A 26,261-nucleotide genomic window follows, 5' to 3' on the forward strand; every position below is an offset into this window, starting at 1 on the left:
AAGCTCCAAAACATACGTCAACCCAGCGGCTGGGCTGAAGTATTCTTCCACTGCTTCTAAGCCTCCAAAACGAGTGCTTTCACAACTACAGAGGACTAAGCTGCAAGCACCAGCTGGCATTTTATGTTTCCACAGTGGCCTGTGAACTTCTATGTGCATATACATACATTGTTACAATTTATTTTTTGACTGCCAGTGTAGTTAGCATGACTGTGTTTGGCATGTGCCTGTTAAAACTGTCTGTTGGAAACAATTCTCATTTTGTTTAACATTTTTCTTTTTAGAATGTTGAATACATGTTTGGCATTGTTGGTATTCCAGTCACTGAAATCGCGATTGCAGCCCAAGCAGTTGGAATAAAATACATAGGAATGAGAAATGAACAAGCTGTAAGTATGTATCTATAGTAGGACCAATCTTTTATTTGGTTTACGATGAAATGAAATCGAATTTAGATTTTCTTACTAGAATGAGTGGGGTCCCTAAATATTCCTTTAAAGAACCTGTAGAGAACCAGTTATTGTTATTTTGGAATGAAGTACTACTGAATGAGGGTGGGTGTTTCCTTTTGCCTGTCTTTCCCCACTTCCATTTTCAAGTGCACTCTTCAAATAAGGGAATTACAGCTTCTTATTTTTCATTTTAGATGCCTTTCTCTAATTAGGGAGAGAAGATAGGCTGAAAATAGGGAGAAAAAGAATTTGAACAAAGCATTCCAACACAGAAAGAAAAAAATCTATCCATCTTGTCTCCTTCAAGTAATGTATTGCCACATTTTATCTGACACTGTTTGGGAGGCTCATCCAGGTTTTTGTTTTTCTGTTGCTTTCTGCAGGCTTTTCAGTATACCTCTGCCTCACATTTTTCTACTGTCATTTTCTTTTGTTGATGCCTTCCTTTCCAAATTAGGACAATATTATCATTCTCTCTCTAATTGATAGCATTTTCATTCCTTTTTTAGGACTTCCTTAGCTACTTCTTTCCTTTTGGTTTAGAAAGGTATTTTACTTAGGTCTAAAAAGGTAGATTTTTTTTTCCTTGTCTCTGTTCTGTTCTTGCAGTGCCCAGATATAAACCTGCTGATAGACTTGATTATGGACTATTTTGTTTGGATTTTTGTCAATATTTCAATATTTGGTCAAATATTGAATATATTCTTTTTTATAATTGTGGATTTTTTTTAACTGTGTTTTAAAAGCTCACCGAACATCAAACCATGTAAAACTATAATGCTTCTGAATGCTCAAAGTCAAGCACCAACATATACTCAGGTTCTTTTAAGTATATGTATTTCAGCTTCGTTGTCTAGGTATCAGAAACTAGACTCAATCCTACTAGCATTTTGATGTTATGCCTCTAGTTCTGGATTTGTTTGGTTTTCCCCAGTAGTAACTCTTTAGACATTCATTAGGTTCTTTGGTGGTCAGAGGTTGAATAAATACCTTCAGGTTTATACCTCATATTCCAAGATTGCTACACAAGCTGGCTGCTAGCTATTGGGCTGCTAGCAGATAGATCATCAGCTTTCCATCCTCAGAGTTGCTCTACTACAGTTGTCAGTTTTCCATAACTGAAATTGCTTGATTATTACTTTATTGGGAGATTTTTATCTTGTCTATGGGTCCTGTCTCTCTATGAACTCTATTAATTATAAAAACAGGTTTATATTCCTGTGGGCCATTTAGCAAGTATTCTAGTTTTAGCTTGGGTTATGAACATGATTGAAATTAATTTCCTTATGTGTTTATAATTAACAGAGAGGATTGCTCTGCTCTGCCAGATGAGGTGCTGTCCTATTTATCACTCTTTACTTGACTCTCTGTTATAATGAAGAAGAAACTAAACATTCTGTAGAGTAATGATAAGGTAGTTTCGTTTAGAGGAATAACAATAACATGAAAACTTGTTTTAACATAAAATGTCAGGGTTCCTCTTCTTTGGGGAGTGGAAAAGGATGAAAAAAGATATATCTTGTGGTGGGCTTGTTTTATTCTTTGCCCTCAGTGAAGGCATAGAGTAATTTCATGGCAAAGGAGAAGATCAAATGTTGTAGGCAATACATTCAAGGTACGCTTAATATTTACACATCATAGTTTTAATTGTCTAAATTTATTAGTCATGGGATCTGGCTGTGGAGAATGTGATGGTGTTATTTTTCAAGGCAGCTGTACGTGATTTGAGATAAATGGAAAACAAAGTGTTTTTTCCAGGGATTGAATTTCTGCCTCATTTATGGGCCAAAAGTAGTAAAGCCCATAAAACAGCAGAATAAACTATTTCACTAGAAAGATCAGATCAAAGCCTGAAGTTTAAAGTGAAGTTGTGCTACCAGCATCCATTAGCTGATCTCCAGTGGCCCATAACATGGCATGTTTGCTAGAAGCATTAAATTCATGTCCCATATGCCCCTTGAACTCTGAATAGTTGTGTAGCAACTTGGTAAGGGAATGTGTTTTGTGTATCTATCCCTGGGTAATTAGAGATTTCTGTGATTGTTTAGATTGATAACCCAGGTCAGTTTTGAACTTTAGAAAAACTCTTTACTAGGTTGTTACTCATTAACAACACACGTTGCTATGTTTAAGTCCTAATCCTCAATAATAATTACCACTACATATTCAAAGCAACTTCTTGGTAATTGTACCCCAAATTAGTCATGAGTATGCAATATCCTGGAGCTGGTGCAGCATAGTTAGTGCTGATGATGCTACCTGATGTTGACAGCTTGAGAAATCTTCAGTAAAGAGCAGCTGGAACCAAAGTGGGCATCTTTTTTTCTCCAGCCCTGAGATTCAAATTCTCTTTTGACAAGGCCTTTCAGTTTCTGAGCAGATCTTGCCCCTTGGCCTCTGTGCCTGGACTATGGACCCTGCAGTGCTGGGTGGTACTTTCCCATCTGTTGGCTTTTTTTTTTTTTTCTGTTTTGGTATTTTCCTTTTGCTTAACTGTTGCTGCTTTGGCTAAATCAAAACCAGTGTCTTCTCAGATCTCAAATTTGCACTTTTTCAGTGACCAGTAACTGGCTGTCAGCACATCTTTTATTATTCTAGGACCGCTGTTTTCAACCCATGGCCTTATTTTCAAGGATCCCGTTTAAGTTGCACGTGGTAACAAAAGACACTCAGGTTCATACAGCAGGTTCTCATAAGTTGATCACAACCCCTAAAAGTCAGTCCTGGAACACTGAGAATTAGATACAGTTAACATAAGGGCCTCAAACCTGCCCCTAGGCATGGATGACAGCACTGTTTTAGCTGAGACACTGGGTACAGAAATGCTTAACCATTGTTTCTACACTATGTTGTGTTTGTTTGCTTATGTTTGAGTTGAAGACATACTAGTTAAGCCTTAGTATTATAACTTTTCTTTTTGGGTGTTATCCATTAAGTGTTAGACCTTGCTGAATTCAAGAACATGTGACTATGAGGAAGTTGGCAATGTCATGTGTGTGAATCTTGTGGAGTTCTTGCATCACCTTTAAGCTTCTGTTTCTACTTAATCACATATTGTCTTGTTACCAGATGAAGCATGTATGAATGGTTAATATTACTACAGGAATAGGATAAAAATACTCCATAATACTACTGGTGTTATGCTGAGACATATTGTAGGTGTTAACTTTTGTGAAAGTTACCAAAAATGCAGATTTCTTTAAAAGTTCAGTGGGAAAAAAAGTGGAGTGAGAAGTACTTCAGCAGCTCAGCTTGGGAAAGACAATCCATAATTTTCTAATGAATCTCTCCAGCATTTCAACCTTTAGCTTAGTTTCTGAAATACAATGAGTCATTACAGTGATGACTGCATTTCTGTTTGTTGCCTTTCTCAATCCCTCTTCTGTATTAGTACAGAAGGCAGTGGAAGACAGAAGGATTTTTATGCTGTTCTGTTAATTTTGCTGTGCTGGTTTTAGGGATTTTCTTTTACGTGGTTGTTTTTTTCTTTTTTGCATCTCATATTCCTAATGTGGTGTCCTGGAACAACAGGTGCCTGGAGTGTGAAGAGGAGTTTTGAGATTTTTCACATAAACTGTCATGAAAGTACCTTATAATGGGGAGGGTGAGGGGCTGCTTTAACTTACATTTAAGCGTTGATGATCAGGGAAAAATCTGTACCTGCTTATTTTCAGTATTTTTGTTGACAGTTATGTATATCTCATGAAATGTATATGTAACAACTGTGTCATTAACTCAAATATTTTTAATAGGCCTGTTATGCTGCATCTGCTGTTGGATATTTGACTGGCAGGTATATTCCATATTTATTAATATTTGTAATAGCTTATAATATCTGTGTTAGACTTGACAGTTGGAAGCTACAAACATTTTTCTGTTTTGAAGCTGAACATTTTTTGTGTGAGTAGATATAGGACAGTTAAAATGGAACATAAATGATTTTAAAACAGTTATCACTGTTTCTGTTGCTGTGATTCAAGGTAGAGGCAAGGAGGTGCTTAAGCTCATACAATACTGTGCACTTTGCAACTTTATTTTTTACCTTTGAATATTTGAATACTAACTTAACACCATTGGTATGAGGAGCAGAAATCACACCACCAGCGTTTGTTGCAACTTGGTGGATCTCATCATCTTCAGTCTCATCATCTGGGCATATTGTTCAACAAACATAAAGTTCCATTTAAGGAAAAACTTCTTTCCTGTGAGGGTGAGGGAGCCCTGGCACAGGCTGCCCAGAGAGGTTGTGGAGTCTCTTTCTCCAGAGGTTTTCAAAACCCGCCTGGACACATTCCTGTGCGACCTGATCTAGGTGGACCTACTTGAGCAGGAAGGTTGAACTAGATGATCTTTAGAGGTCACAGAATGGTAGGGGTTGGGAGGGACTTTTAGAAATTATCTAGTCCAACCCCCCTGCAGAAGCAGGTCCACCTAGATCAGGTCACACAGGAACATGTCCAGATGGGTTTATGAAGACCTCCAGAGAAGGAGACTCCTCAACCTCCCTGGGCAGCCTGTGCCAAGGCTCTCTCACCTGAACAGTGAAAGAGTTCGTCCTTATGTTTAAATGGAACTTTTTGTGTTCCACCTTTTTTCCATTACCCCTTGTCCTGAAGGGACAAAAGTTCTCTTCCAACCTCTACCATTCTATGATTCTATGAAATACCTTATCAATACAGAGTCTGATAATATACCTTCCCATCTCTGCTGTGCTTTTCCTAACATGATGTATTGTTTTTTCCACTTTTACTGCATTTTGATCTTACTCAAACATTCCCTGGCCTGTGACTTGACAGATGTGCTTCTTGGGTATCCTGTGGGTTCTTTTCTAAAATAAACTTCTGTTTGCTCACAGACCCCATGGTGCAGGTGATTTTTTTTTCTGTCTACAAGCATGGCATCTGTGATACAGTCTTGTAGTTTTTCTTCCTTTGAATAATCCTTTAGAAGTAAGGTGATTTTTATGTAAAGAGTCTGTAAAGCTACTAAGGAATGCTCAGTAATTAAGAATGGTCATTTTATCTCATCACATGGCATAACAACTGCCTGTGCCTGAATGAAACTGTGATGACATTTGTGTTGAACTGGAAGCACTTCTTCCTTTCTGAGCATTTGTCATTAATATATAGTGCTAAAGTGGAGTTGAAAAAACTGTGGATGTAAGTGGCATACCATGGATGGTGTGGTTGGCATGTAACAACTGTACACTTGCTTTTTCAACTGGATAGATAAAACTGAATGATTTTTGATTCCTATGTCTATCTTTAGTCCCTCATACAAATCCCTTGCCATTCATGCATTTTGGTGACATGAGTAAAATTAATATTTCAGCACCTTACTAATTTTTGTTCATTATTTATTTTATGTTCCCTGTGGTCACTTTCCTTTTCTCTCTCTTTGTTTTTTTTTTCCTTTCTTTTTGATTTGATTTTCTTGTCTCCTCCTCTAGGCCAGGAGTGTGTCTTGTAGTGTCCGGTCCAGGGTTTTTACATGCCCTTGGAGGGATGGCAAATGCAACCATGAACTGCTGGTAATTTAACTACATTTTCCCTTTAAAATTGTCCTAATTGTTTGCTGTTATTTTTTGCAGATGTTGAGCTCCACAGTATTTTTCTTTCTTGTAATGAGAAAGGAATCCGTTATTTATCAACTTTAACAGTAATTTAGTTCAATTTTTTGTATTCTCATGGATAAAATTCTACTTTTTGTTCTACTCCATTAGGTGTGTATTGAAAAAATCTGTCAGTATACCTGATTGTATGAATAGATTTGAAAATGAAATTGATCTTCAGCTCGTAATGCTTTATTGATTGTGGAAGGTCTTAGGGTTTTTTCTAGATTTAAATCCATATTGCCTTTGAGTCACTGTATTTCATATGTGAACAAATTGACAACTGCATTGTTAAAATCCATATTTGTTCCCCATGCAGACGTTTAGAGCAGTAACTAAGTACTGCGTTAAATGATGTACAGAGTGATGGCATTTATTCCCACAAGCCTTCACAGAGACAAAGCAACTTGAGCTGATCTGCCCCAGAAAGCTGTGTGAGGTATTTGAGGTTCTGGTAATACCAAGCACACGTGATCTGGAGCATTAGATGAGCAGTGGCTAATGCACAAGGGAAGCTTGCTAATGGGAATGCTAACAAATCAGGTCTCAGACCTCTAGTTTTTAAAATGCTTTATGTTTTTTATAGAAAAAAAAAGTGGTTGACTAAAGTTTTACTGTCCCTATGTGAACTTAGATTAAAACAAAGATCATACAAAAACCCCTTACTCTTAAACAGTCACAGATTTAGTTATAAGAAGGAAGCATGCATGGCACTTGCTTATGGATTTGCAGGAGATATTTCTATGTTCTCACAAATTTATTTTTGTCTGAGATAAGATCTGTTTACCTGACTTGATCTTGCAGAAACTGATACTTCTGCAAACAGTGAAGAGAAACCTTCTACCTAGTTAGACAGAAGATTTAGTAATGTAGTAAGAAGATGTGTTTTCACTCATCAAACCACAGTATTTGCCCAATTATTTTTTCACTGGTCATATCAGGCTTGCCTTTTACCCACCATTTGCCCAAAAGGAGAGAAATAAGCATTCATAAACTCTTAAGTCTAGCCTAATGAAATCAGTTTCCATTGGCTGCTTCATTAGTAGGCACCTTCATTGAATGTTTGAGTATTGCAAGCACATTTTCACATTTACTTACAAGAAAGGGTGCTATGCCTGGAGAGGAGGACTAGGGAATTTTCTGTTGAGTTAACTAATCAGCTTTCTAGCTTGTTTCACTAGACAACAGTATGAATACTTGGGTAGGGACTATGGAGAAGGAATGTTGCAAGGGAAGGGAAGAGCAGGAGTAGCCCAAACAAAGGAAAGGAGTTGAAAATACAATAAACATGTAAGTATTTGGTTACACTGATCTAATGCAGTCTGGTGCAACAAGGGACGTAGGCCAACATCATCTAAACACCTCTCACTTGACCAAGTACTCCTGCTGCTTGCCCTCTTGGCAGCTCTGACAATTGTCTACCCCAACAATCACATTCAGTTCATTATTCTGGCAAAAAGCCAGCCCAGAAAAAATAAGCCAACAGTGTCATGCTAGATGCATAATCTAAATTGTCTTGCTCTGCAGCCAGGCAAGCATCTAACATCTAAGCAAAGGATGGAGAAGGTTATGCAGCTAGGAGCAGAAGTTAGAGAAGCCTTCCCCTTCCTGTGACAACAAGGTATTCATTAAGCCTCCTGCTGCTTTAACGAGGTGGCTGAGGAGACCAATGTGTAGGGCAAGGTTAGCACTCATCAGTATCTCCCAGATGTCGTGCAATTCCCTGACCTTACACCTGACATTGTTAATGTGCTACACTGGCTGAGCTTTGGCTCATTTCTCACAGAAGTAAGTTAACAGTTGAACTGACCCTGCTGGTTCTGATTTTAAATAGCTCAAACTAAGTGATAGTTGTTAAAGCTCAGTCTGAGTTGTCCTCCTTGAGCCTGGAGACCCATTCTGCTGATTCCACTCTGATTCAGTCTCTTCCATGTCAAAGAAACCTCTTCTGCAAGAAGATCAATCAGTCTGTTAGCAAAATTTGCTACCAATTGTGCTTTTCTAAATTTTATTGCCTGAGCACAGGTTGGCTGACTAGAAGAGCCTCTGATTTATCCTGGAAGCTTGTCACTGTGAGCTCTTGGACATGTAAATCTTGCCAACTAGGTACTTAATGAGGCTAGGTAAACTGCATTTCTGAGAGTAACACCAGGTTAAGTACCTTTTGATATTTCATGTTAAAAATTACCTACTGTTCTGCAACCATCTCTCTTGCCTCATTCCAAGCAAAAAGTTTTGTATCTCAGTTTGCAGCAGTTGGTAAGATTTTGGTATACAGTGGCATGGTAAAATACTGTGCTCTTTACCTCAAGTTGCAATTGCAGTTCAGTTTACTGAACTTCTGCTGCCACAAGGCTATAAGGCTTGCTATTCTTATTAGTTTCATTATACTCAATGTTTCTCCTGCCTCACTATTGCTTTTTTACTGAATTTATAAGCACTGTTCTTTAAAATGTCTACAGTATTGTGACAGTAGTACAATGATTTCTTTGGGAGAGAGGCTTCTTTCTGGTTACAGTTATGTAAACTTAAAAGCAGAACCAAGTCTCTTCAAGATAGAGATGTTGAAGCTGGCATTCTTAAAAGGAGAGCAGTTTCTTAATTATATTTCAATATTGAGAAGTATTTTTTTAATTAAAACATATAAATAAAATTTGGGAGGAACATAGGGTTTGTCACTGTGAGACAGACTGGTTATATATGGATAGTCATAGTCACTTTGCTGAGGGGAGAGAATCAGCAGAATAAAAGGACTAGAGCATACAGCAATTGTGTTTTTCCATAGGGATTGTTCACAGAGGTGAGATACAGCCTGAAGTTTTCATGTCACCATGTCAGGGGATTAGAATGAAAATTTTTACTTGTGGCAGAGGAATGGCTTGATTATGAAGCTTGGATGTAGTTACACATATATCTCTAAATGGGGATTATACATGAGCGTGCTGTGAATGTTTCAGTTTAATACATTATATAGATAAATGCAGTCAAAGGAAAGGCTGCATCTAAAGAGAAATTATTTAGGAGAAAAAGCCTAGAAAGCTATTGACCCAATATCTCACTGTAGTGTGGATGAATGAGCAGATTAATAAGACAGCTTTTGTGTCAGCAGTTAGCTTTTTAAGGAGTTTGACCTACAAACTGAATAAAAGACCAGTTTTTAGTCACTGTAGGAAAATCACAAGTTGTATTTTTTGGAAATGCTAATTAAAATGTGCTACTACGGAATGTGTAACCCATATTGTAAAGTAATGCTGCCTTTCTCACATAGACATGAAATAATGTAACAACAGGACTGACTGTAGGCATGTTAATTTTTTGTTCATTGCTTTGATCTTGGGGTTTTTTCCTAACAACTGGTTGCAGGGAGAAGTGCTGTCAGATAAGCATCTAACTTCCACTCTGTATGTGTTACGATGCCTCTTATAAACACACATCTTAATACTTTTTAATTTTTAGATTAGCTCTTGTCATTTTTCTTAAACCACATTGTCAATCATTTTATCAAAATTGAATGAAAGTTGCTAGCAAAAGGTCTTGATTTGAGAATTTTTATGATGCAGAACGCTTAATATGGCCAGACTGTCCTAAAACTAGTGACCCAAAAGCTTCTAGGAAGTCTACTGGCTGACACACTGTTATTTGTAATCCTGTCCTCTTGGTCACCTCCTGTTCCTGTTGAGATCTGAAGGTACACAACATTGCAAGAGCAGTTGTAAAAAATATATGTTGACAGGTTTCTTTTTTTCTTCACTGTTCTTTTTTAGGCCTTTGATTGTTATTGGAGGCTCTTCTGACAGGAATCAGGAAACCATGGGAGCTTTCCAAGAATTCCCACAGGTACATAGATACAACTTTCTTTAGAAAGGTTTCAGTTAAATAATTGATATTGTGTCTCTGCTAGTGTAGGATAACAATTGCAAACAGTTAACACTTCCATACAGATCTTATAATGCTGTTGATTTGCTCCATCTACTGGTTTAAAACGGACATTGTTTAAATACAGCAGATTACCTGGAACATCTTTGTACATGCTTATGTTAGAATTCATGCTCTGATTTAGGTTCTCAGCTGGTATAAATTGTTTTTGTCTGTCGAAGAAAGCAAAGAAACTTTCTAAGAAAAGAAGCACCACTTCCCAGGGCAAAAGAAACCCCAAAACTTAAGCACTCAAGGGCATGAGTATGGCTTTGACAGTTTCTACCAGCTGAAGAACTGCATCTTTCTATGTGGGAGTTTTCAGCTTCTTGCTTTCCATTTGGCATTTCTTCCATTTTATTTATGTTGAAATGAAATGGAAATGGGCAAATCACTCTGAGAAATGGATATAATGGTTATTTGGTTTTATCCAGGTTGAAGCTGGTAGGCTGTACAACAAACTGTCGGTCCGCCCAAGTAGCCTGGAAGTTATTCCTGCTGTCATTGAAAAGGTAAGAAAAAGTACTAAATTAGCAACAGAAGATCAAGTAATTGTCTCATCCTGTTAGGCAGCAGTTGATTGAGTAAATTAACAACCAGGGAGGTTTTTTCTAGGAACAATGCTATAGAACACGTTAGAAATAGGTCATGGTCCAACCTGGTGCTTACTGATCCCTGCAGTGCTTTCATAATCTTCAGAGTTTGAAAATTTTTATGAAATAAATACTTTAAGAGATACAATAACTCAAAATGCAGTGCTACAGACTTCAGCTCTTTTACTCCTCGTTATTTGAAGGAGATTGGGGTGGGGTGGAGGCTGCAGTGGGGAGGTGCCTGTGTTTAGGGTTTGAGTCTGGTTGTTGATTTGTTGGGTTTTTTTGAAAGTAAGAGAAAACACATTCTTATTTCAGTGCTTCAAAAAGTGTTACAGAAGTCTCTTGCTACTGCTGTAGCAACACTTCATCCCTGTCATCCTAAGTTCTGCATACAATGATACCACTTCCAGAAATGCAAATTCAGCAGAGCATCTGTCTGTAATAGAAGACCTGGAATCAAAAGTAATAGAGAATAGAGGCATTGGTTGTCTTGTACATTGTTTGTGCTATTTTTAATAGACTGCAATGTGAAAGTTTAATTTAGTGTTGCCAAACACAACAGTTGATAACATGATTGTCTCATCATAAATAAAACAAAGAATTTACAGTTGAGTACTGTGCATCTACTGAAAGGCTTCAACTGGCATATAGAAGAAAATGTCAAAGCTATCTAAAACTTGAATTTATTGGTATCAGTTGATCCATGTGAACTTTCTCTGTGGTGGTTCAGCAATACAAAACAGCATATTCCTTCTCTGCTTACGGAAGTGTTTTCTTGATTTTTTTATATGGAGATTAAAAAAAACATTTCAAACAGTGGTTAAAGCTGTGATTATCTGTTTTGTAGGCTGTAAGAACCAGCATATATGGCCGTCCGGGGTCCTGCTATATTGACATACCTGGGGATTTTGTAAATCTCCAGGTGAACAAGAGCTCTGTCAAGTGCGTAAAGATTGTATTTGTTATTCTTCAAGTCACTGAATAAAAGAGTTTTGTTTTAAGTTACTTTTATCTTCAAGCAAGAAAAAGCTAAAGAGCCATAGATTAACTAGTTGAAGATTGAAATGATACTAAAAATCCAGCCTCTAAATGTAACGTTCCGTCATAACATGATACAGATTATAATTTGTAAAGAAATGTGCAAAAAGGAATGCATTAATATGATGGTAGTACAACGGTGTCATTTTGTGAATCTCTGGAACAACACTGCCTATCAGATTAAAGAAATATGCAAGAGAAACTTCAAAGCCAGTTTGAAAACAAAAATATATCATGTTCTGATAAGTGTTGTGAATAACGTGGTGTGTAGCAGCTGTGGTTTTATGCTAAACAATAGATTTTATCTTGCAACATTTCTTGGTTTGTATTTTTTATAGAACCTCTTATGTTTTGCTTGGCTTCCAGGTATGTGGAATGCTGCCTGCCACCTCCTATCAGCACGGCTGAATGTGCTGCTGTCTCTGAAGCAGCATCTATCATTGCTCATTCCAAGCAGCCTCTGCTAATCATTGGCAAAGGTAACGTGCTTTGATGTAGCTTCGAACTGTAGAAGTTGAGGACAACAATGACCAAAGTGATTTCTTTTCATCACATGTATTAGCAATTTCCTTTTGAGTCTTTATTTAAAAACAAGCAAACAAAAATAACCCCAGCAAACTTATTTGAAATTTAGTGTTAAAATCTACTGTTCTTAGAAATTGTTATTCTGTTGTATACCTGTTGTCTTTTTCTTCTTGTTTAAAAGAAAAGTCAATTGGTAAAATAAAAGTTTAAGTAGAAAAAAAAAAATCAGAAAACCATTGTCTTAAGCCTAGAGCCAATACCAAGCAATCGCTTCCAAAGTTTGAACAAATGCTGTTAGAGTCCAGAAGAGAGGGGCTCTGTCTGATGCTTTGGCATAAGCAGCAAGAATCAGAATAACCAAAGGTCACTTCCCTTTGGATTTGCTGAAAGTCCCAGCCTATCTATGTGGAGACATGAAACAACACAGCAGGTGTTGCTGTTAGTGCTGTTTTACAGACTTTTTATTGTACTCTGCCAGTGTATTTCATTGCCGAAACAGAGGTGTACCTAAAGATAGAGAATAATTAGTCTCTGTGCTGATTCGCTTATTTTGTCTCTCCTTGTAGAATGTTAGTCATTGGAGTGGCCTTTCTGTTGAACATACAGGTCTACTAGAAACCCAGTTGAAATAAGTAATTTGTTTCCACCCAACTTATTTTCATCCAGGCTGTTTTCCTGCAGATGTGGGAACAATCTGCATCTTGGAAAGAGGTCCTATGTTTAATTAGAGAGTGAAATGGTTGAGGTGAGATGGATCTTATCATTGATTAGGTAATGAAATAGTAGACAGAATGTGGGGTTTTTTTCTTCTCTCTAGGTTAATACACATGAACAAAACAGTGTTTTGTTAAAGATGGAAAACTCAAAAAATACATAGATACATGGTTTGTTGATATCAACAATTGAGAATTTACTTAACAAAATGTATCTGGACTTTCTGATGCATATTCTTAACAGAATTTTTGGAAGAAATAGAGAAATTTATTCTTCAGCATTTAAAACTCACAGACTTAAGTCATTGCACAAGAACCAGACAGTTATTCTAGATTGTCTGGGCAGCCTTAATTCAGCAGCTCTGTACTGAAGGTAGCATCACAGTAAATGTATACACAAACATGTATCTTTACAAGGTCTTCTTTGAGCTTCTCTTTTTTCATGAGAGACATGTTTGGGCAGATTGTTATGGAGTATGTGGTGCAACGGCATGCAGGGGGACGAGCAAAAAATGACATAACACAAAGGTCATCTCCTGTTGCTGCCTCATAATATGAAACTTCACTCACTCAAAATTGTTATTTTACATAAAGTCTCCTGTTTTGCCCTACTCTGCTCCACAGAAAGATCTAAATAGTTGAGTGGAAGTCTTAAAAAACTTTTGCCAAAGATATGGGAAGTTTGAACCCAAATATCTGTAGTGTGGTGTGTTGTGTCTTTAGCTCTCTGTAATGAAAAAGTAACAGGCAGCCTTTATAATGGGAAATGGTAATCTTCGAGCCACTCGGGTTAATTGAAATATACAGCGAATACAGCAGGTTTCTGTAGTATTAAACTACCTCTTTCATTTCATTCAGGTGCTGCGTATTCACATGCTGAAAACAATGTCAGAAAGCTGGTGGACCTTTGTGGACTGCCTTTTTTGCCTACACCAATGGCAAAAGGAGTAGTTCCTGATAACCATCCTAATTGTGTAGCTGCAGCAAGATCAACGTAAATATAAAGCAAGGCTTCTAATACTAATATGTGAGAAACAACTAGGATTTGTGGTGGTCTACAGATGCCAGGGAAGACAAAATGCATACCACAAAAATTATTCAGACCTATTTTGCACCCCATTTTAGAGCACTGAAGATCTTGCTTAGAAAGAAGCAAGATGTTTAGGTGGATCACTTTCATCAATCCTTGGAATTCTGGCCAGGAAGATACTTTATCTGAGAGCTAGTATTCTGTAACTGTGAATCCTACGGCAAGTAGATACATCAGTATTGTTTGTATGTATTTCCTAAGATAAAATGAAACTGGCACACTGTTTTTGTTAAGTGTTTGACTTAGTCCTCTAGACAAACTACTAGCTTTGTATTTCAACACCATAAACAGAAGCTTAAGATGCATACATTGCAGTTTTGCCATCTGCTGTCTCTGTGTGGTGTTTGCAATACCCTAAATTGACCCTTGTATAAAAAGTAAAATGAGCTATTTCAAACTACACTGAAGGAGTATGTTTATAAGTCATTTATATAAGAGCCCTTTTTTGACTTTTGCCAAAATTAATGTGAATCGACTGTAGGAACTCTACTTTGTATGTATATGCGGAGTCAGCTTGCAGATAGAGCCTTTATGTTCTTTGAAATGAAAAGTGTCTGTTGTCGAGCATCTTAGCTCTATCACCATTAAGCATACTGTTAAGAAAAATGGAGAATAAAAGAACATACCAAATTTTGACTGCATAGCTGAAAGGTAAATTAACAGGAGTCTAAACTGAGAGGCCCACACCAACCTTAATTTTGGCATCCACTGTTGCCAGTATCACAGTGGTGAGTCTTTTGCTTGAACCTCAGCATCAGTGTAGCATTTGTTAGTCTCCTATCATAACAGTTCCTTTCTCAAACACAGTGTATTAGGAAAGTAATAATGGACTTTATTCTTGAGTTCCTAAACTGGAGTATTACTTGATGATAGTCTGTGTAAAAGATGCAGGGGTTTGGGGCTAAGCAAGCAGATTAGAGCAAGGATTATGTGTATATTCTGGAGTTAGCTTTGCTGGTTAAGATTATTTCTAATTTTGAAAACACTATTAAATTACTATTAAATGTAATAATAATTCCTTCCTATCTGATGCTGTTATTTCTCTGTGTTAGGGCGTTACAGCATGCTGATGTAATCATCTTGCTTGGTGCAAGGTTGAATTGGATTTTGCATTTTGGTCTTCCGCCAAGGTTTCGTCGAGATGTCAAGGTTATTCAGGTAAGCAGGAAAATGATGATCACTTGAAGGAAGTCCTCTGTGTTCTAGCATTGCATAAAGCCATTGCTGTACAGTACAGTGCATGTAGTTATGACAGTTCTACGGAAATGCTTCTGATTTCTTTAAAGAACTTTTTACAAAGAAATATTTTTGCTGAAAAGGATTACAGCATTGTTCCAGCTCTCAAGGACTTGGTGCTGCTGTAATAAGGAGGGCAGACACTTCTATGTAGTAGGCTAATACAGGATTAGACTCATAATACTTGAGTGATTTTCAGAGCACTGGAATTTCTGTGATTGAAAACAAATTGTCTTGAAGTTCTGAAACCTTTCATACTGTTAGACTGCCCTCTCAGCTGTTTTTTTTTTAGATAGACTTACTTTCAGATCCAGAGTCAGCCTTTACAAAGCCCAGTCATTCAGAAATTTTAATAATAAAAGAAAATTACTGCTCTGTATAGTCTTCAAGGGTATACCTAAGCCTAGATTTGTGATTCTGACATTATCACCACCTCTACTTTGTTTTGATAAAGTTCTATACTGTCTGCAAGAGCTTGAAAGAAGCAAGCAGTCAATTTTAAGGAGATCTATATATACTTTTATTAAAATGGGCATGTACCATAGTATTTTGAATAAAGGATTTTCTGATGTCATTTCAATGAAAGAGAGAGGAAACTATCTGTACAACCAAAACAAGGTATGAAAACATTGTTAGATACTGTCCCTCACTTGAACTGAAAAAAACCTCTCTTTAATACTCTTGAGTTAATTGTGGTCTTTCTTTTTGAAATATAGGTTGATATTTGTGCAGAAGAGCTGGGGAATAATGTGAAGCCATCTGCAATTTTATTAGGAGACATAAATGCTGTGACTAAGCAGGTAATGTAATGTTAGATGTCCTCCTGGTTTGACCTTAATTTCCTCTGATTTATGAAGTTACCAGTTAAAAAAAAACAAAAAAGAAAGAAAAAACCTGTTAAAGGAAAACCGTTTTTCAGGCAACATATTTGTGCTGTGCATACAGGCCGTTCCCACACTAAATGTTAAAGATTCTGATGAGTGTCACTGTGATTATGCTGGGATATTTCTCAATAACATTAGTCTTGATGCTCGTGATGTTTTTTTAAAACAAGTTGAAAGAAATCTCTCCAAAGTTTCACTGTTCTTCCAGCTCTTAGAAGAATTTGTCAAAAGGCCATTGAAATATCCTTCTGATTCAGAGTGGTGGAAGAAACTAAGAGAGAAAATAAGGAACAATGAGGAAAGATCTAAGGTAGGATTATATTAAATAAGAGGAGATTTCTCACCTTAACAGGTACCCATGCATAGTCAGCTTTGTCACTGGTCTGTATCCAAGCTCCTCAATGACTTCTGACAATCATGTTACCCAGACTTGGAAAATTTGTACCATTCTGGTACAGGACTGTTCTTGTCAGACTTATGAACTGTAAGTTAAGTCTTAACTAAGTTAAATATTCTTGATTTTGTATAAGTTCAAACTGTCTGGAAGTCACTGAACTTTGGGATTGGAATATTAAAACCCTAAGTTAAATATTCTTGGTTTTGTATAAGTTCAAACTGAACTAAAAATTCTCTCCATAGGAGTTACTAGCATCTGTTTTTTTAAGGCATTAGCATCACAGAAATCCCTGCCTATGAACTATTACACAGTCTTTCATCACATCAGAGAACTGATACCCAAGGACTGCATCTTAGTAAGTGAGGGAGCAAACACCATGGACATTGGGCGAACTATGCTTCCTAATTACTATCCCCGCCAAAGGTAGGTATTTTCTTTCTTGTCCTGACCCAGCAGGCTATATTGATGTATAAATGTTTTCATTTAGCTCGGAAGTATGATGGTCCAGAATTTTTGTAGTCCTTTCTTAAGGTTCTAAATAGAATAATGGAAGTTGAATATGTTAGGAAAGGGGTTACGGGAAGTTTGCCACTCATATACTGATGTCCTGTCAGAGATTTTAACAATTACCTGCAACTTGTCTAAGTGCTCTGTAACTGAATGGTAATAGTCTCTCACTGTTGGTGGTACTCACTGTGAGAACTATTATGTTGAATTCACTGATCTAGATGTTTATTTCTGTGCTCAGTCATGGTAAATATTGATTTAAAATAAAAGCAATGATTAGGATACTCATGTTTAAAGAATTCATCAAAGGGTTTTCTTTGTAAATTACTTTAAAATGGAGAAAACTTAGGAAAAATCAACTTATTTTGAAAAATTGATTCTATATTTGGCATACTGATTTAAACCTGCATGCTTATAATGTAGGCACTCAAATATGGAAGTGTTGATGTGTCACTTTAATCATTGTGTATAGTTTTAATGTAAGTTGGAATTAACTGCTGTTTCTTGAATGGAGGGGAAAAGTGAGTTCTTTCTATTGAGTCGAAGCTTCTGACTTAACTGTGAAGCTTCTGCCTTCTTGTGAAAGCATCATTAAAGTCCTAAACGAACTCAAATACTTCTTTGTAAACAAGAAACAACCAGCCAAACAAAAAAGCCATATTTCCGGTAAAGCTGGGGGAAGGGTTTGCATTTTTTCCCCTTAATTTAAAATCAGGGCACAGTAACATTAATGTCTTTTCAGATTGCAGTGTGCATATCCAAAAGCAAATTTGAAGTTAAACCTAGAATAATCTAGTTCTTTATGTACTTTTGTATCCATTATGTGCTTCTGACTGAAATGATGTAACTTAATTACGGCTTTCAATTTGATTTCAAAAGTTGAATAGAAGACTAAAATTTGAGCAGCAGTATTTAACTGATGGCTTTCAGACTTCTAGTTTTATTTTTAAGGAATTAAATATAGAAAGATTTCATGTAGTCTGCGTATCTCAACCGTAATTAAATGTCTTTGAAATATTATTGCTATGCAAGCTAAAAGTATACAAGAGTAGTTATTGTAATACGACTACTGTATATGGGTTCTTTAGTTTTAACTGCAGTTCCAGTGTATTTGTATCACTTAAAGCATTTGCAGTCTTGTCAAAGGTTTGGCTGAATATAATAGTCTATACATCTGGTATGTCATTATACTAATTGTTTATGAAACAGTATTTGAATAGTGTATGTCAGATTATTCAAAGTAAATATAAGTCACCATGGATTAAAGTAAAAGTGTGAGTTGAAATAAAGGGATAGTAGCTGTGTATTCTCCCTTTCAGGCTTGATGCAGGTACTTTTGGAACGATGGGAGTCGGGCTGGGTTTCGCCATAGCAGCTGCAATGGTAGCTAAAGACCAAACACCTGCAAAGCGAGTCATCTGCATAGAAGGAGACAGTGCTTTTGGATTTTCTGGGATGGAACTGGAGACTATTTGCAGGTAACTGCTTTTTGCTCAAGAAGACCTTCTTCATATATTGCCAGGATCAGTTTAACCAGAAGGCCAAGGATGCTGCTGTTAGATGGAGTACATGGATTCAAAGTACATGAAAACAAGACAGAAAATATATGTGATTGTTTTTTATTTGTTTTTATGCTATTGTGATGTGTTACCCGTGATGAGTAGATGATGTTTCATCTGGAAGTGATTTTTCTTTTGTAATTTATTTTCCTTTTAATGAAAAGTGACACTTTTAACACCTGACATAAAGGTGCAAGTATTTCAGAATTCTTCCAAATGCATCTTTCTGTAGATACAACTTGCCTATCCTGATTATCGTAGTAAACAACAACGGGATTTACACTGGTTTGGATGAGGATGCCTGGAAGCAGATGTTGACATTTGGAGATCATGCTACATGGTGAGCATCTTCAGAGTATGTCCTGTTATTTAAGGAAGAAGTGAGAAAAGCTATCATTATCTTCAATTTCAGTGACCTCTTTGTGATCCAGACTGAAAGTTTTCATAAAACAAACTTAGTCCTAGGTTAAGTTCATGTAGGTAAGAACCAGTTCCAAGCAAGCAAGCAACCTAGTTCCTGTAGCAGTTCAGGAGTTCACATAGTACAGAGTTCGTAGTGGGCTAACCTCCAAAATTACCTGAGACTTGTGTTCTGAGTTTACACTGAGCTTTGGCTTCCAAAGCTGAGATCTTTGTACCAGGAGAAGTAAGGTAAAGCTTTTCTCAGGAATGATTCCAAAAGGTGAAAATGAGTATGCTATCCTATAAACACAGTTTAAGTAGGATAGGAAACATAGTTCTTTCAGACCAGAAGAATTCATCAGGCCAGCACAGCAATTACCTTACATTTCAAAATCAGTGCTGAAGTAATTAAATTGTTGTGTCTGGCAATTCTTCCTTGACATTAATCAGAGGTTTTCCATTTTGTTACAGTGTACCTCCTGTTTCTCTCCTGCCAAATTCACACTATGAAGAAATTATGTCTGCCTTTGGAGGTAAAGGATACTTTGTTAAGACACCAGCAGAATTGCAGAATGCTCTGAAAGCAAGTGTGGCTGACAAGCAAACACCTTCTCTTATAAACATAATGATTGATCCACAGTCTGAAAGAAAGAAACAGGTATGTATAGGTTTTCCTGTCTTTTTCTGCAAGCTTCATGTGGGCAAGCCTATGAAGTCCTCAGGAAGTATCACTTAAACCACAGAGAAAGCAGAGATGATTGCAAGGCAGAAAGATTGTCTTCAGTTTTAGAAGACAGGAGAATCAGTGCTTTTACGGTGTGCCATCTGCTTTCTTTGTGGGGTTTTGTGGTTTTTTTTCACCATTGGCTGTTATAAATGCATCGTGTCTTTAATGACTGTTTCCAGAATTTGTGGTTGTTCCTTTTCATTCCTGATAAAATGAGACTTGATGTTTTTGAACAGTTTTCATTTCCTGTGGATTCCATGTGGCAGTTAGTACACATTTGTATCCTGTTCCTCCTACTGTTTCTCCATTCTGATATGGTTTTTATTCTGTTTCCTTTTTTTGCTTGCAGGAATTTCCCTGGCTGACCCGTTCTAACCTGTAGTAGGTGAAGAAGATAATGGTGGTGCAAGGCAGTGTTAAGCAAAACTAAATTGGTTTCCAGAGGTTGAACTGGTACAACTATATTTTACATAAACATTGGAACAAAGTGGGACTTAGAATTACTGTTGTAGGAATCTTTATATGCTGAAATTAAGTAATTGAAAAATGAAAAAGACACCAGACCTTCTAGCAAACTGTACAACAACACTTTTCATAAAACGAAATGTTGTTTTTCTTTCATTCAGAGTCATACTCGTCAAGATTTAGGAATTAAAATCTTGGATGTTCTGGACAAAGAGAGTAAATTGAGGGTTTTATGCTGACTGAAACAGAAGTCTTTGGCAGTCTGCAGTTTTAGTAGCTTCATTTTTAACCAGCCACCAGCATGCTGCTTGTTAGAGACTTTATCTTGTAAGGACCAAAGCAAAGCATCTCATTGTGAAAAAGCGCTGGTTGGCCTCATTATACATTGAAGTCTATTGGATTAATATTTTCTTCATAATTTTACATATTGCTGTTCCAGGTTCTACTACAAGTAGAAGCAATGTATTAAAAATGCAGACTTACTCAAGGGCTGAGTTGCTCTGTTGCATTTGGGTTTGTTAAAGGGACTTACTGAAATCTTTGCAAAGGCACTGTCATCCCTGTGTGCTGAATACAGGGCTGGATTCATTAGTGAGATTTCCAGGACTAACAGAGCATAAATCTTTATAATGAGAAGGATTTTGAAAAAAGCAACATCAACAAAAGAACAAAACAAACAAACCCCCCCAAAAAAACCCTGACCAGAACAAAAAGAACAAAGTGTTAGGCTGGAGCTTATTGTTCAGTTTGGCTAACATCACAAAGCAGCCACCAGCATTCATGCTGTGGCTGGCTAATTGTGCAACAAAGGTTCTTCATATAATGGACTTACTACATAGAAATTTAGTGCTCAACTCGTGCAGACTGTGGTGCAGAATTACCATTTAAAGCTGATGATTGATCTGCCTGAGGTTCTATCTAGTATGTTTGCATCTGACATTCTGACTTAGAGCTTAGACTTTCTAAGTGAAGTCATTTTCTCTTTATGCTTCTGTCATGGCCTACAGCAACTACTATTCTCTATATTACTAAACAGTTTACTTTACATTTATGTCCATTCTTAAATAGACTGTGAGGTTGGGATCTTGTCACTGATCTTGTTTCATTCTTCTTTTTAACTCTCAAAATTTGATTTTAATATGTTGCACTGATTGAACGTGATCCATTATGATGATGTAAAATAGCTGAAAGAGTTACTGCTGGGGCAGACCACAAGGGAGATCATTTGTATTGGATAAGCAAATGCAGAAATTATTGATTTCTATTTGAAAATTAATAAAAAGCTATTTTTGTGCTGTTTTTTCTTTAATGAGAATATTTGAATTCTGTCAGCATTTTGTGTCAGCTGTTGGAAATCAGCTTAGATTGGAATATTAGAAAAGTTGTTGGACTATCACAGTAAAATGCATAATTCATTTTAGTAAGTCAAGACATCTGGAAAATGGAAAAAGATTTGAAACTGTGGGGAGACAGTAACGAAATTGATAACATCACTTTGGATTTCACTGAGATGTTAAAAAGCTCAAAGAATTAACATTGCATTTTGTACAGCTTTAAAGTAGACTAATACCATGATATATCCTTAGCTTGTAATGATTAGATTTTTTAAGACAATTTTCATTTAAAACCAAGGAGAGTGAAATCTCTACTACTTTGTATCAAGCAGGTAAGCCATATAAATAATGTTTTACACTACAGAGTTGCATCTAAGGGGAGTATTAGATGAAACTGTATGAAAGAAAACTGTTTCAGAGATGAGACAGAAGCAAGGTGTCTCTGAAATGTCCTAATTTTATTAAAAAGAAAAAAAAAAAGACAAATGTGAGAAGCCTGGGGAGTGCTGGTCCATGTGGTTCTAGCTGACTGGCAATTTTTCATCAAGGACAGAACACAAAATTAAAGGTATTGAGCAGACTCAAGACACCAAACTCAAGAGGAAGAAAATGCTTGAGTCTCAGCTGAGAAAAGATGCTGTGGAAGAGGTACTGAGTATCATAGAATCATAGAATGGTAGGGGTTGGAAGGGACCTTTAGAGATCATCTAGTCCAACCCCCCTGCAGAAGCAGGTTCATCTAGATCAGGTCACGTAGGAACATGTCCAGGTGGGTCTTGAAGACCTCCAAGGAAGGAGACTCCACAACACCCCTGGGCAGCCTGTGCCAGGGCTCCATCACCCTCACAGTGAAATAGTTTTTTCTTATGCTTAAGTGGAACTTTTTGTGTTCCAGCTTTATCCCATTACCCCTTGTCCTGTTGCTAACTACTATAGAAAATATTTAGTATCATTTACTGAGATGTACCAGGGGAAGTTAGTGTTTAAATAAGACAGAGTTCTGAGTCTTTTTCTTATCGTGGCTTTCAGGTAAATAAAAACCATATTTTAAATGTTACTAGACTTGTTATGAGTGGCCTCCATCAGTCATTAGTCTAGTTCCTATGAAAACTTTTCTTACAGGGGCCCGCTCAGTTCATGTGCTTTGGAAGCCCCAAAGTTCAGGCAGCAGCACTTGCACTCTTCAAAGAGAGGATGCCAGCATGCATGAAAGGGGTTGGAACCCAGGAACAAGTGGTGTGGGAAGAGTATTACAGAGCTGTCCAAAACCCAGCAGGTAATTTAACTGTGGCACTGCAGGTGAAGCCGTCAGCAGCCACAAGAAAATGGTCAGGTATAAGGAATAAGAAGTGAGATTTGTTACTTTTTCAGCACCTCACAAGATAGTTTAAGCTGTTGAGTATTGCAGCCTCTTGGTATACTCAGCTTGCTAACAGGTTTAGTTTGCAGGAATTACTAATATTTCAATTATTATGTTTCATTTTGTCTACAGTGAATTCTGTAGACTCTCTGCCTTGTGAACATTTGGATGTATATCATGTATTCTTGCCTTCAGTTGTTCTAACCATATAGTATATATCCATTATGATGAGGAATCAGATGTATACTTGGTCTTGTTTTTAAGGACACATGCAAACTCGCAAGCGCATTTAAAACAAGTAACAATGCCTCTTCAGGCCTGCCACTCTGCACCCAAGAAATGAGCATACACTGACTCTAAACTACAGAGGAGTCCTGTTAAAAAATGTGAGTGACTTCTGCCCTGACTACATCATTGGTTTCTGTGTTGAAATCAAAATCCCCATTTCATCTCTGTTTTTTACTGTTTAAAGAGCTTGACTGCTGTGCTGAGTAGAGAAAAGAATGCTTGGCACTCCCATGCTTAGTGATGTTCTAAAGTCAGACCTAGTAGCAGAGCTGGTCGTCTTTATCACGTAGAATCATAGAATGGTAGAGATTGGAAGTGGACCTCTAGAGATCATCTAGTTCAGCTCCCTGCTAAAGCAGGTCCATCTAGATCAAGTCACACAGGAACACATTCAGGTGGGTTTGGAAACCTCCAAAAGGTTTCCAAGTCTCCAAAAAAGTCTCCTGAAGGAGACTCCACAGACTCCCTGGGCAGCCTGTGCCAGAGCTTGCTCACTCTTACAGGAATTCTTCCTTATGTTTGAGTGAATTTTTTTTGTGTTCCAGCTTATGTCCATTATTGCCCTTAGTACTGTCACTTGAGACAACAGAAATATGCAGACAATACAAGTTCTGCCAAGTTACATACTTACAGCTGAATACTGTAGTAAGAAACACTATTCTGAAGGAGATGTTTGCTGTTTCTTTTAATGATTTGATTGAAAACAGATGGGCAAGGTTTAAGGAGGCTCTTGGTAAAGCAGACCCTTCCAGCTAATTATGGCACACATGAGGATTATTTCAGTGTCTGTTCTTTCCAGGAATCTCTGGACTGCCTGAAATAGTGCTGAAATAAGAGAAATTAATAGAATGACAATTTGCTTGCTTGAGCCAAGAGTCTAAGAAAATTTTTGGTTTTCATCAGTCTTTTCCATGGGTTGATAGAGAAGGAAGCACACTATTGAAAATGTTGCATGAAATATTTTAATTCAGATTTTTTCACTTTTTGTCAGCTACAGTTCGTCTGAGGAATCTAAATACCAATTAATTGTGTGATACCTTGGGTCAAATTTCTTATGGATGCAGAGAAGGGATGCTTTTGGAGACAGGGTTTGAAATGCCGTGTTTTGGAGCTGAATACATGGATTAGTAACCCATTTAGGGTCATGGAAATGACTGTGGACTAGGGTTGTCAGCAATTTAGAACAACTTTGCACATAGCTGATGAGAAATTTCCTCTAGTACATAGTGTTGGTTATGCCACCATTTGAAGGATAGTGGAAGGCTCATATACAGTATATTTCAGTATTTCATATGTTTCAATACATACAGCGTTTGCTTCTGGAAAAAAATACTATTCCTGGGTGTCAATTTAGTTCAATGACTGTAGCAGCATGAAACTTAACATAACCTACAAGCCTACCTGAGAACCATATTTTTTGCCAGAGAGGCCCTGCTGCTCTCTTTGTGGTGGCCACAGGAGGCCTGTATACCTCTGCATCACCTTGCAGCTGCAGTGGTGAGTGCAGTGTCAACATACAGGCACTCACCCAAGCCTCAACTCCACAGTGACTGGAGACAGGGCCCTCTCTAATGAAATCAGCACATTGAAAGTATTGGAAAAAAAATACTGGCACTTTTTTTCAAGTGTTTGAAGAAATTGTCATCTGTCTCTTTGGCATCAAGATGATGTGCACAGATGGCATTTTATAGACCTTGGTGCTGGAAGGAGCTTGATATCAGTACTGGTGGCCTTGCAGGCACACCTTAAGTTGCAGCCAAAGCAATGCATCTTTTCAGCCAGGAGACACAATTTAGCTGTAAAAGCCTCATTATCCAGGCCATAAACCTTCTGCTTGCTCTGCAAAAACAGGCATGTTATTCAAGTTCTCAGAAAATAAGTACAAATTTTGGTAGGGAAACTAATATTTCAGCCCTACCAGTGATTTTAAGCTATCACAGGTAGGCAACTCATGCTGTGCCTCATTCCCTGTGCCTGAATTTTTATTACTTTATTACTGAATTTAGTGTAAGCTGTTTTTTCCTCAAAATTTTTATCCTCATGTGACAATTTGCCACTTGGTAATGATGTCTTAAACATAAATGATTGAAGCTTCAAAAATAAGACTTTATCACAGAAATGCTAATGTAGCCTTCCTGATTCTGCAAAGGGAGCTGGGAAACTGCATTTGTCTAGTTTGATTAGGCTCAGCTGTTACCCCGTGTTTGAAGATGACAGACTGGATGGCTGGGCAGTAGGCTGTGCCTGGCCATTTTATGTGCTGCTGCTGCTGCAGTGAAACTATGACCTACACCTCAAAATTTGAAGCAGTGTAGAAAGGCAAAGCCTCTCCACTCACAGCCTGGCACAGCTCTTCTTGAAAGCAGCATTGAAATTGCCATCAGCTTACTAGAACACTGCAGTTCTAAAACGTAGATGTGGACTGCCTGACAGCTCTGGTGCCAGAGAAGCCTCATTGAGTTCTGGTTGCTGCAATGTCATGGGCAACACCTGTGGCCATCCATTTGCCAGGAAAAAAAACCAAAAAGGCAAGCAAATTTGGCAATGTTTTGCTACTTCTTCCTACTGTTCTACTGTGACCTTTTTTCTTTACCCATTCAATGGTTCCATTGGTAAGGCCTTTGGGTAAACCCATGAGTGTCGTCCCCTACTACTGCTCCCCACGTCGGTTCAGCAACTCTGCTCCTGGTTTTGCATTCCACAAAGCATATTTAGGGTCCAGAGGTTATCCATGAGAGGAGAGGAAAACCAACTGTGAGAAAATGAGGCATCACACTGTTTTAAAGACAAGGTATCTGAAGCTCTTTAGGCCCTGATTTGGCAAAGTGCCTATGCACATGCTTCACTTCAGGAGCAGTTTCACTGATGTCACTCTTGCATGCCCGAGGTTACATTCAGGGTTAAGTCTTTTGCTGGTATGCAGTAGTGTTTGATCTGTGTTTGCATCTTCATGGAGTAATGGGCTGTAGTGCAGTATGAAGGCTGGGAGCAGGATGCTGTGTTGCCAATATCCATGAAGCTCTGGAATGAAGAGCCCAAAGGCCAGCATGACCATTAAAACAATAGCATTTTGGTTTGGGTTGGGTTAGGGTTTTTTTTTAATCTGAAAGAGTGTTAGCAGAGAAAAAAGAAGATTGTGCTTTGTGGTGTTTAATTAATTGG

The 26,261-nt window shown here is 37.5% G+C and overlaps 1 protein-coding gene across 4 annotated transcripts in view; it reads left to right on the forward strand.

Moving 5' to 3' along the window:
• HACL1 (2-hydroxyacyl-CoA lyase 1) overlaps positions 1 to 21,416 on the forward strand; it is a 22,337-nt gene extending 921 nt beyond the window's left edge. The window contains exons 2-17 of one of the 4 annotated variants that reach the window (XM_061996348.1): positions 285 to 389; positions 4,205 to 4,245; positions 5,902 to 5,982; positions 9,828 to 9,900; positions 10,413 to 10,490; positions 11,422 to 11,516; positions 11,979 to 12,091; positions 13,709 to 13,844; positions 14,993 to 15,098; positions 15,893 to 15,976; positions 16,269 to 16,370; positions 16,726 to 16,880; positions 18,284 to 18,442; positions 18,756 to 18,863; positions 19,397 to 19,583; positions 20,002 to 21,416. In XM_061996348.1, the coding sequence (XP_061852332.1) occupies positions 285 to 389; positions 4,205 to 4,245; positions 5,902 to 5,982; positions 9,828 to 9,900; positions 10,413 to 10,490; positions 11,422 to 11,516; positions 11,979 to 12,091; positions 13,709 to 13,844; positions 14,993 to 15,098; positions 15,893 to 15,976; positions 16,269 to 16,370; positions 16,726 to 16,880; positions 18,284 to 18,442; positions 18,756 to 18,863; positions 19,397 to 19,583; positions 20,002 to 20,034 (1,656 nt within the window). In that variant the 3' untranslated portion in view covers positions 20,035 to 21,416. Of the gene's footprint in view, positions 1 to 284; positions 394 to 4,204; positions 4,246 to 5,901; positions 5,983 to 9,827; positions 9,901 to 10,412; positions 10,491 to 11,421; positions 11,517 to 11,978; positions 12,092 to 13,708; positions 13,845 to 14,992; positions 15,099 to 15,892; positions 15,977 to 16,268; positions 16,371 to 16,725; positions 16,881 to 18,283; positions 18,443 to 18,755; positions 18,864 to 19,396; positions 19,584 to 20,001 lie in introns of those variants that run through there. The other 3 variants (XM_061996351.1, XM_061996349.1, XM_061996352.1) reach the window with 3 other exon arrangements.
• Positions 21,417 to 26,261: the final 4,845 nt, after the last annotated feature.

This window comes from Colius striatus, chromosome 5 (genome assembly GCF_028858725.1).
Source record: "Colius striatus isolate bColStr4 chromosome 5, bColStr4.1.hap1, whole genome shotgun sequence".
NCBI classification, from domain to species: Eukaryota; Metazoa; Chordata; class Aves; order Coliiformes; family Coliidae; genus Colius; species Colius striatus.